At 40.7% G+C, this 12537-nt stretch overlaps 1 protein-coding gene across 2 annotated transcripts in view; it reads right to left on the bottom strand.

Annotated features, from left to right (window-relative positions):
• C9H14orf180 (chromosome 9 C14orf180 homolog) overlaps positions 1 to 12537 on the bottom strand; it is a 138086-nt gene that overhangs the window by 7429 nt on the left and 118120 nt on the right. For both annotated transcript variants that reach the window (XR_013601263.1, XM_078662078.1), the window contains exon 3: positions 12079 to 12105. Coding sequence is in view for 1 of the 2 variants with exons in the window: in XM_078662078.1 (XP_078518204.1) it covers positions 12079 to 12105 (27 nt within the window). In the remaining variant the exon portion in view is untranslated. The remainder of the gene's footprint in view (positions 1 to 12078; positions 12106 to 12537) is intronic.

The raw sequence follows: 12537 nt of genomic DNA, 5'->3' as shown, positions 1-12537 counted from the left end.
AATCAACCTATACATTTCTAAAACATCAAACTGATCTTCATCTAAACTTTTTTTACTAAAATGACAGATTAAGAATCAGACCAGATCATATTGATTAAGCGTCCCAGCAGTGATCCGATCAATTCAGCCTAAACCAGTTACTTTTTTTTATTTTTATTTTTTATTAAGCAGAGCATCAAGAAAATAGCAATCACAATGGAAATACATAAAATAAATTTGTTAAAAGCGTAAAGTAAGTGCAGGAAGCATATTTTATCAGAGAATCGAGAGCATATACATTTTCACAATAATAACAATAATAAAGCATATTTAGAGATATTTGCCAATAATTTTTTCAGAAGTGCTACCGTGCTAGAGTATTAAGGTGCAAGAGTGCTAAAGTGCTAGAATGCTAAAATGCGGAAACTGCCAGAGAGCAAACCTCCTGACCCCAGAACCTGTATCCCCTATTCCGCCAACCCTAAAATTCAAAAGGTCCTAAATTCCTTGTTGGGATAAGGCTGCAAATCTGTCTGATTTTCCAAATTCCTTAAATACTCCTAGGTTTCATTGAACTTTTTGGAAGCGCCCACCCGCCTCGCATAGGCTTCCTCAAAAGCCCTTATCTGTTTCATTTTGTTTAACCACTTCTCATAAGTGGTTGATTCAGCTGACCTCCAATTTTGAAGAATTAAAGAGTGTGCAACTAGGGAGGAGATGGATAGAAAGTCTCCTCTGCTTTTGTCAGATTTGCCCTACATTTATCGATTCCGAACAGGGCAACCCCAGCCTCTAACTGTACCCTCTTCTTAATTGCCCAATTTAAAGTTGAACAAATCTCACCCTAGAAAGGCCCTAGTCTAGAACACGTTAAAAAAATATGTAGCCAGGCCCCTTAACCTTCTGCCTGGCAGCGGAAGCATCTATTTTCAACTTCCGGGTATTTTTTATTGAGTGCTTTGGGTGTAAAGTATGCCAGTCACTGGGACAAAAAGGCCATTCTTTTAAAATGAGCTGCTCTCAAGGCCTTGCTCCCTAACTGGCAAATGACTAGCCTTTCTTGACTAGCGAGGGTACATTGAGTTTCCTGTGTTACCCTTTCTAGATGTTTCTCAACCAATAAGGGATTAGTTTTATTGCACAATAGGTGATACCAGCTCCCTACCTCTCTAAGCTTTGCTCCAAAAAGGGCAGTCACCGGCTTTGCCGGTGCACTAAAAGAGAAATTGTGTCTATTCAGAAAATACAAGATTTGTAAATATAAAATAAAGCTGGCTTCCTCCGCACCCTACTCCTCATCCGCACCTCTTGCCAGGTGATTACTCTGTTCTGAATTGAGAAATGCCCTATCTCTTCTAACCAACAGTCCTTCCAGTTTCTAAGATGGCTAGATTGAATTTGGATGTCAAGGTTTTTGCATTCTCCTAATTTTAAATAAAAGACCCCGGAAGAACCAGCATGTTTAAAAAAGGATTGAAATCTAATTGAATAATCCTTCAAAGTCTTAAATCTCGTCGTTTTGGGAAGTTTAGATGTTTTTTAAAATATTAAGATCTGAGAGCCAGCTTCCTGCACCATTTTATCCCCAAACAATTGTCTTTTAAACCATTTGAAACCAATAAATGAACTGTTAAATCTAAAAAGGCTGCTTCATAATATGTTCGAACATGGGGTGAGGGCAATCCACCCTGGTCGATGGCTAATTGTAATGAGGAGAGCTTACCCTTGATGTCTTCTTGCCCCAGACAAACTGTCTAAACATTGTTTCCAGCTCCTTAAAATAACTAATATTGATTTTAATAGGTATATTTATGAAATGAAAAACAAGCAAAAGAAGTATGGACATATTGATAAGGGATATTCGGCCTTTCAAAGTTAAAAGTAGTAGCAGCCAATTATCCAGAAGTTTCTTAATTTTACCCTGCATTGCTACATGATTCAGCTTGTATAGCTGTTATGTTGATCAGAAACGTAGATCCCCAAATAACGTATTGGGTCGGGCTTAGCGGCTTGGTGCCTAAGATTGACTGAAAGAAAATTCATTTCCAAATTTAAAACAAAAATCTCTGTTTTGTTTTGGCTTATTTTATAGCCCCCAATTAATCCAAATTTGCTGAATTCTATTATGGCCTGTTCCAAATTCTGGCTATAGGGACTAAGGTATAAGATAATATCGTCTGCAAATAACTTTAGCTTGGACATACCCAGAATTGGAGCATTAATTGCAGCATTTTTTCGAATTTGGATGGCTAATGGTTCAATAAAAAATGTGAATAGCAATGGGGAAAGCATGCACCCATGTCTTGTCCCCCGGTTTATTTTTAATGTGCCCACACGGTTTGTATTAATTACAACCTGAGCCTCAGCCCCCTGATAAATATTCCAGAGCATTTCAATAACCTGAGCAGGAATTCTGAACCTGCCAATACCTGAAAAAAGTATATTCCAATTTACCTACTCGAACGCCTTTTTGGCATCGACCATCATGATACAAGCCGGGGTTGAGTTAGTGTTACAGTAATCAGGAGCTTGAATTAAAAATTCAGTGTTTGATGACATTGATCTCCGTGCTATAAACCCTGACTGATCCTTATAGATTATTTCCTGTGCAACTGGTGTAAAACGCTGCACCCAAGTCTTCATTAAGATCTTATGATCAGCGTTGAGAAGACTAATGGGTCTATAGGAATTGACATCCTTTGGATTCCTGCCCTTTTTCACGAAGCTGACAACAATCGCCTCTTTAAAAGGCGAGGGCACCGCACCGTCATTTTTTATATGATTGAATAGCTTGGTCAGGCGGGATCAACTCATTTGCAAATACCTTATAAAATTCTGTGGGAAGCCCATCATCTCCACAGGCTTTAGTTCCAGCAGTTGATTTCAGGTCTGCCATAATTTCAGCACTTGATATATCCTGTTTTAACTGTTCCAAAAGAAGGTTAGACAGTTTCAGGAGATTTACGCCATCAAAATAATTCTGTATGGCATCTTTCCCAACTGGATATTCCGTTGTATAAAGCTGTTGGTAGTGCTCCAAAAAAGTCCAAGCAATCTCATCCCTATTTGACACTACCGATCCGGTTTTAGAATCAACCACCTCTTAGATTAAAGCAGCTTCCTTTCTAGTTTTAGTGGAGCCGGCTAACACTTTGCCTTCCATTTGGTTTTCTTCATATATCCGTTGTTGGTAGGTTTGGGAGCTGCTAATTTCTTCTAATAAAAAGAATTCCCTCAGTGCCTTTTTGGCATTTGCAAACTCATGTTTTTGGGATGCATTTCTCGGGTCTTGTGCACTTTCCACGGCCTGCTGGAGTTCTGCTATTTTAGCCCGTCGTGTTTTTGACTGAGCAGCCGAGTAGAAGATAATTTATCCGTGCACAGCAGCCTTGAACCCCCCCATACTGAGAAGGTTTCTGCCGTCCCCTCATTAAGCCTAAGATATCAAGAATCCATACTCTTAAAACTTTGACCCATTGTTGATCTTGAAGAAGATGATCCATCTGCCATCTGGATCTCTCCCTCCTCCCCTCATTAATTTCTAGGTCAGGCTTAATATATGAGTGGTCAGAGAAAGACTTAGCCCCGATATCTGCCTTTAGGATATTTAGTGACCTGGATGTAAAAAAACAATCGATACGGGATGCCGTCTGGTATTGGCAGGAATGGCATGTATAACTGTTTGTAGCTGGGTTGGCATTGCGCCATGGATCCATCAGCTGATAGTCATGCATTATAACCTCAAAAACTCTTTTTATTAGAGGTGTCTTTTTTTAGGTCCTGGATATAATTAAAATCGCCCCAATAATGATCTGACCAGGGGCTCCCCTTAGCAGCTTGTTGATCTTTGCCACCACAGAAGAGTCACCCGTAATCGGACCGTAGTAGTTGACTAAGTTCAAAATACTCTCATTTAATTTTGCCACTACCCATAGCCATCTTTCCTGGGGATCTCTCCGAACTTGCACAAATTCTCAAGACATGTTTCTTGAAAAATAAATGGCTACACCTACCATTGCTTACCCAGCTGATGCAAAAAAGGCATCAGAAAATGTTCTCAGTAAAAAGAGCTTAGGTGATTTTGATTTGAGATGTGTTTCTTGGAGAAAAAGAACTTGGGGCATAAGGGAGGCCAGCCATCTTATAAGCCCACCATATTTCTGTTTGTTAAGGATACCATTCACGTTTACTGACACAATTCTGCATTTACTAGCCATAGCTATTGCTTAAATAGCCATGATGTTTGATCAGATGCAAAATCCTGTTTTCTCCTCTCTTTGTTCCCTTTGCCCCTGCTCTTTTTACTGCTATGTGACCCCCCATCGCTCCCCCCGTGGCCCTCCCCCCAGGAATGTGGAAACCCCCCAGCAATAAACCAGTTAAGTTTTTCAAACAACTGTTTCGCCTGTGACGTTAATTAAGTTGCACAAAAATGTTGTTTATTTTCTTTGCACTTTACTTTCTTGAGGGCTATGACTTCAAATCAGCCAAAGTCCTCTCTATCTTGTTGTGACAAACAATGTTGGTAAGCAAAGTCAAATGTTCCAAACTGAAACGGAAAACAAGTAGCTCTATCACAGCTATCGAGATATCTGGATATCATAAAAGCCTCAAATTCAGAAGAACAAACAGAATAGTAAATGTGGTAATATTGTGATAAATGAAGGTATCAGTTGAACAACCTGATAACTGGACCTTCTGCACATTGTTGCAAGAGTAGTAGAGCTACATCACCAGCCTGTGAGTCCTATATACTTGAAACACTATGGTAAGACTATTTTTCTTTTCTCTCATGCCTTCTTTGAGATACATACATGATTAGGACGAAAAACAGTTTTGGTCATCATGATAAAGAAAGCAGTAACAAGCTTCTTTTTAAGTTTATCTAATCTGCTATGCCCTAACGCTTTAACAGTGGCAAGGCATCTGGCCTTTATTGAGTCCCTTTCAACATATATATTAGACCTGTGTGTAAGGAGTCTATTCCGTACAATTGGTGCAACCATTCTGCTACAAAACATGAATGTAATCTGAGCAATAGCAATGCTGTACGAGGCTGTAACATTAGCCCTAAAATCTATCTTGCTCTGCTATATAGTGACCAGGACTTTTTAGAACTGTTCAATTTCATTTTCCTAATGTTTAAGTCTAAATGGATAACATAGCACTTTGCAGAGGAAAAAACACGAGCGAACAAAATGATGTAGGACTCAACAAATGTATGACTGAAACATATGAAACAGAATGCAGGAGTAATAAAATACAGAGGTAGAATTTCCTAGGTCCTTAGTTTAAAGAGTCCGTCCTGAAACCTAAATGCCATATTTGTTAACTTGAGACCAAATGGAGAAAATCTAGAATGCAGGAGGATCACAGACTATTTAAAGCAGTGCTCTTGTACCTGAAGAAGCATATTTTCCAGCAGTAAAAAAGATATTAAACATAAAATGGACAGGTCAATAACAATTCTCAGTAATTATATTTTATATACAATTAATTTCCAAATAAGGTAGCCTTTTCTCAAATCTAACCGACCTGCTTGTTATATCAGCCTTCTGCAGCACTTGATACTGAGAACTCGTGTAATCAGCTTTTCAAAACAAAAAAAGTTGAAGGCATTCAAATTTCCATCTCTCAGGCTGACAAAAGTATGGGTCCAGCGAACGTCTGAGCTGGAGGCACAGGATTATGATTGATACCTACCACTTCCAGAAACGTCAGTCAATAAATATCGAAGCAGTGATACATACCCTCACTTTCCCGGTAGTCTGAGAATTGCATATAATCCCTACCGTGGCTGGTCGATAAATGGTATTACGTTTGCTCTGTGTGTTACCAAATTCATCACCTAGTACTTAATGCTGGATTAAGAAATCTGTTCTCACCCAATTATAGCAAATGACTCTCTTAATTCTGATAATTTCCTAAACCATTTACCAAGCGCAGGTCTTCTTTGGCTTTCCAAAATCAATGAGCAAACAGGTGCCTACCAGCAGTTCTTGGAGCACCATGAATGGCTGGATAATCATTGTTTTTTTAAAACAAATTTTTGTTGAGATAGAAAAAAAACATAGGCGCAGTAAAGAACCCGAATTGGGCTGCAGTTGGACATATCTGAAATCAGAAATAGAGCTTAGCAGGACATTATATTTCCACATTACATCATTGTCATCTGTAAAAAAAAATCCCTCCTGGCATGGGGTAATGTGACCTGAATTGGGGCTATCCCTCTGTACCCCACCCTCCGTCCTGAAGTATGAATCAGTAAGATCTACTGGTTGGTATCTCTTCCTAGATAATCATCAGGGTTGTGGGACTAGCACAGCTAAAACTTCTGGTTTCACTTTTTGAGAACATTCTGGCACTGCAGCTCAATGAGAGTTCTATTTGCGCATACTCCTGAATCTGATCATCCTGGGTTGCATGGTAGACTATAGCTTGCTCCTTAGCTGCTTACGAGCAGTGGCCAATGTCTGAGAGCCAGAATTTGAATGGCTCCAGTTACTTTTCTCTGAGAGAACACAACACTTCCACCATGGACCACTTCAATCTTTTGACACAGCTGTCTTCTATGGTATTCTCCTGGGCTCGCCTTTGTCCCTCTTGCTACTTAAACATTTTATGAAACCATTGTTTTTGATCCTAAGTGACTGAGGTCTATCATTCATTCCTACACACAGGATATGTAGATTTAACAGCATGGCAGTGGTCCACCGGATGACTTATTCCTGTAGGACTGGATGAAGTGACCGCTTGATGATGTACAGTGTCCTCAATCGTAATGAGACCAAGACAGAGGTCTTCTTGCTGGACCACTGGTATGGAGTTTAATCTTTCAACACCACCCCACAATCTTCCAACTTGTACAGCTCTATCACACCATTCATCTACACAGCAGCGACAATGGTGATATTTGGTCCAGGGAGCTCTATTTTTTTGTCACCCATATTGGGACAGTCATATGATCATCATTCTTCAGCTTGCGATGTCATAAACAGTTGATTTCATGTATTGACTGGATCTATCACAAGGGGATTGTAGGAGCAGTGATCAATGCAAACTTGATAATGCAAATGCTTTTATGAAGGGGCTACTTAAGACTCAGACTGACTAGCTGCAGGCAATGCCAGATGTTACTTTTCTTCCAAGAGTGTTACCTTAACATTAGGCAGTATCTCTCTCACTTTGAAGACACTGTAATGGGAAGCTGGTAGACGGCCAAATTGTTTTAAAAATGGAATGTATGATCTACAAATGGCTCCCTTGAAAAAACACCACCCTGCTTTTACTTCTATTTGCTTCAGATTTATGCAGTGGAAGCAATTTAAAAACTTGAGCAGCTGGATGATACTTGTAAACACTAGATGTAGAAAGTTGACCAGGCCTTTCTGTTCATAAAACAAATTGTTCTAACCTCAATAGTTTGCATCTTCTTGGAGACAATTAAGGGCTTGATTGTGATGTTGGTCAGAGTTGCCTCCAACTGTCATCTCTGCGGTTTCGGAGCTGGTAGACCTCGGGTCGGCAGTCCGAAACTGTAATTATGATGCAATCGCACATGGTGCGGTCCCAAACTCCTATTTCCCTTATTGCGCTTGTGCTGCGGTCGCAAATCGTCTGCAGCCCAAGCTCCCATAAAGAAATGGGAGTTACTGTGAATCCCTGCACTGTGTGGCAGGCACAACTTCAAATAGAGGCTCAAAAGCACTGTAATTATAATATAGCATTCCGGCCTTTTTTAAAGTTGATTGATTAAGTTATCGCAGGAGCTGCTGCAGAGGAAAGCTACCCACATTGAAGTGCAGCAAGAAATAGGGCAAGAAAAGTGGTCTATTTGTAGTAAAAAACGTACTGTGCAAAAGAGGAATTCCCCCTTTTGGTGAAGTATGGACATTACTAACATTAAATTCATAACATCAAAATCCCTAAAAGGATTCCCTTAAAGTAAACTGGAGAGGACTCGCAATTTAATGTTACCATATTCAACTGCTATTGAAATGCCTGCCCTGCCCATTGGTCATTGTGGGCTGCCAGTAGAGCACACTTGTCACCAAAGGAACATGACGAGACCTGCACAGAAGATATCTTTCTGTAGGCTCTTCTACTACTAATGTTCCTGGTGTTCAGATTTGCAGTAACAGTCACCTCTTTCGTTCTCTGAATCCTTTTGATTTTCGTTGTAGCACAGACCTATTTTGACAAAAAGCTGTATATTTGGTTAAGGATGCGGCCCACTGCTGCATGTAAAAGCATAGCAGACTGGGGAGTATACATGTGAAGCACTCTCTCAACTCTGAGAGTAGATGTCTCACGTTACCAACATCACTCTCGTATTTCACACTCTTCACACAGGAGATCTTGCACTATATACGGCACTCTCACCCTCCTCACCAAGTAACAGTCTCACACTCCCGACCACATTCTCGCACCCCTCACAAACAAGCAGCCACACACTATCAGAAGTACCTTTACACCCATCGAAGCCGTGCTCTCATAGTACTGACTGCACCAACAACCCTCACAGATTGATAGTTTCACAGAAGAGACAGCACTCTCACATTCAGTCACATTGCACACCACACTCTTACATTCCTCACAGAACAGCAGTTTCACAATACCCATGATCAACCTAAAACACTAACTACCTCACACTACAGATAACACTCTCACAACCTTCAAACTGCTGGTCTACAGTAGCAACAGAGATCTCACACCTTTCACAGAGTATCATTCTCATTCTACTGACAACACTTTCATACTCCTCATATGCTAGGGGTCACACATTATTGAAAACACTAGCATCCAGAACAGAGAGGAAGTTTCGCAACCCCTACAGAAATATCACACCCCTCAGAATAGTGGTCACTCACAATAATAGCATTCTTACATTCCTCAGAGACCAGCTCTTACACTAAAGACAGTCCTCTCGCACCTCTCACAGACCAACAGTCTCACACAACCACAGACACTCTCACACCCCACATGCACTAGTAGTCCCACACTAGAGACAGCACTCTCCCTCCCCTCACAGAGTAGCAATATCACACTAATGACAGCACTCACATTCCTTAAAGCCTAACAGCCCCACTGCAGATAGTACTTTTGCACCCCTCAAAGCAGTGGACTCATAATACCACCTCACACACACCCCTCACAAACAAGTAGTCTTACTTTACTGATAGACCCCCTCACACCCATCTCAAAGTAGCAGTCTCACACTACACACAGTACTTTCACACTCCTCACAGTGTAGCAATCCTGCCTCATTAAAATGTTTTTTTCCTACACCCGAGATCAGTATCTCACACTAGAGACCACACTTACACACCTAACAAACTCGCAGTAAGGCACTGCCGACAGCACTCTCGTGCTCCTCACACTAGCAGTCTCACACTACAAACAACACATGCATACTCTACACAGTCTAGCTGTCTCACACTGCCAACAGCACTCTAACATCCCTCGCAGACCAGCAGTCATTAAAAACTTGAGGCCCTTTCACATCACTCGCAGCCGCGGTCGGTAGAGGAGTACCTGCCGGGGCGGTGATGTGGGGAGGGGGAGGGTCAGGGTGGGGGTTAGCAGCCGTGGTCGGTAAGGGAGTACCTGCCAGGGCAGTGACGTGGGGAGGGGGAGGGGCAGGGTGGGGTTAATAATGTATGGATAATGGAGGTTTGCAGGTAAGAAAACATTTAAATAAATCAAACAAATTTCGTTGCACGAACTGCATTGCATTTGGGGATGCAGTGCACGCAACAAAATTCGTTTGATTGATTTAAATATTTACTTACCTGCAAACCTCCATTTTCCATACATTACTTACCCCCACCCTGTCCCTGCCCCTCCCCCTCCCCACGTCACCGCCCTGGCAGGTACTCCCCTACCGACCGCGGCTGGGGATTAGTAATGTATGGATAATGGAGGTTTGCAGGTAAGTAAACATTTAAATCAATCAAAAGAATTTTGTTGCGTGCGCTGCATCCCCAAATGCAATGCAGTGCGTGCAACGAAATTCGTTTGATTTATTTATATGTTTACTTACATGCAAACCTCCATTATCCATACATTATTAACCCCCACCCTGCCCCTCCCCCTCCCCATGTCACCCCCCTGGCAGGTACTCCCCTAGGGACCGCGGCTGATCACTCGTAGAGTCGCAAAAGGTGCCCAAATATTCTACAACCTGAAGTGTGTTCAGGGAGCTAGGTTATTTTAGGAACCTTTGTAAGAGTCTTTTTAGAGGCATTTCATTACTAATAACCCCTCTTTCTAGGGCTTGTCAGTCATACTATATAACTGAGTATCTGCTTGGAAGGCACTGTTGACTCTGGTGTAGGCAGCACGTGCGTGGAATGATGGCTCACTGATAGACCTATCACAGCTCCGTAGAGAATGCTGGCATGGAATACAAGTGGGACAGTTGGAGAGGAGTTGAAGTGGTGGCGACTGTGTCCTGTTGTGTTCTTTTATCGGGCCTGAGGTATAGAATATAAAATATGGAACATAAATATTCTGGAGCACCTTTAAGCATGAGGTACAAGATGGACTGATGAAAGCAAGTGAAATGTAGAACTGCCACAATATGTTGTAAACAATTATAGGACTTGCAAAATCGAAATCTCTGAACTGCCCACATCATCTATTGCTTTTTAGACGTTTCAGAGAATTGTCATAATTTTCTCTGGGTGGACGTCCAACAGTCCTAGAGAGTGACACACTTGCTTACCACATCATGGAAATACTGACATTTTTCAAGAGAATCCCTTTAATGGTCCCGGGGAACACTTGTCTTGCTTGATTTAATACGAGGGGGTATTTATACTTTTTCTACAGTTCTTTTATGATATCTATGTAATTACGTGTAAGATAAAATAATGTGTCATGATTTCTTATATTTTCTTTGATCAATATGTTCATCAGAAACACTCAATCAAGTATATTATGTTATTTCCTATGTGTGTTTGCCATCTACATTTTTAGCACATCCATGGATGCCAACACTTGATTTCCATGTGTCATAACATGTTCTTTGTATAATTCAGCATTTACGCCTATGAGGAAATACTGCATTCATGTTCAAATACCGTGCGCTGGTCTTGTCTGTGTTATTTTATCCACTTTATCCTGGGTGTGAAAAAATTGGGAATAACGCGCAGAAACACTAATCGCGTTGATTTACGTGTATTATTACATTTTTCGCACCAGTTAACCTAGACAATTGCGACCAGGATATGGAAGTGGCATGAGCCCAGATTAACTCAGTAAGAGATCTATAGTGGCCCAGCTCCTGATGTTAGTGTTAAATTGGGCGCAAAGGCATCGTGTGCACTTTTACAACTCAACTCATGGGTCTAAATCGACTCGTGAGTTTAACAATGACTGAATTCAAAGAACAACACTGTTGTTGTTTCTGGGATTGATTTCACAAGTTTCTGTGGTTTTTTATTCCGATTTCAAAGCAAAATGCAGGTCATTTAACTAGTGTTAGACCAAACATGCACTGCAGCAGCTTAAAGTGTCACTGTGAAGAATGTTGTGGGAGCGGACAAAGCTATAACGCCAACCAAACACATAACAATTCGTTAGAAATTTTAAGGGAGGATGAAAAGAGCAAATGACCAGGCGTTAATCTTTAAAATAGCCTATAAAATGAAGCAGAGCAACAAAACGATGGCCTGGAGATTGTTTCATAAATGTTGCATTTCTAAAGAATTACCTCTATGGTGAATTATTTTTTTTGTTTCTCGGTAACACCAATCTTACAGATTAATTATAAATGTAGAGGGACCGATTCACTAGAGATCATTTGTTTCTTAGCTTAGGGCAAAACGTGGACGGTGTGTGCATATTTTTTTCTCGTTTTGCATCGAAAAGCGTCACCAGAGACATTAGCATAAAACTAATTAGCACGATATGAATTAAAAATGGATTGCGGAATATTTGCTATATTTTGGAAGGTATCCTTTGGACAAAACAACCTCTCAGGCATATCATTCTAAAATAATTTTACAGCAATCAAACGCATATAATTAATAATACAGCAGAAGCATTTCGAGGTCATTAATAGCCGGCGGATCCATCACGTCATCTTCAACTTACCAATCATGTAGTTACAGCAGGAAATGTCTACAAATTGCAATGAGAAAGAATAATCATTGTCTGAAATTCAGTATGCTCATTTCAAATCACAGATAGTTTTATCTCTCACTTGGAAACTTTTACTCTTTCGCTCTGGGTGCACTGCCTGCCGTGACACTTCTCGCATATCAATGAAATCTACAATCGATTGATGACGCCTTCCTCCCCTACCTGCGTCACCCATGACGGGACAGGATTCTGCACATTACTACCTCACCTCAGATCAAGAGAATACAGTTAACCCCAATGATAAAGCATCACATCGTAGAACAGGTTCTGACGCACATATTGAGAACAATGTTATTAAAAAATACTCTGTGATTTAATACAATGTTATTTATTACTTGACAACTATAGTAATTAATGATACATATACGGTTATATAATTCTATGTTTTACTTTTCTCTCATCTTTTATTCT

Source organism: Lissotriton helveticus, chromosome 9, assembly GCF_964261635.1.
Source record: "Lissotriton helveticus chromosome 9, aLisHel1.1, whole genome shotgun sequence".
In the NCBI taxonomy this organism is placed as follows: Eukaryota; Metazoa; Chordata; class Amphibia; order Caudata; family Salamandridae; genus Lissotriton; species Lissotriton helveticus.
The sequence above is the reverse complement of the archived record's forward strand: the minus strand, read 5'-3'. Positions and strand labels throughout refer to the sequence as shown.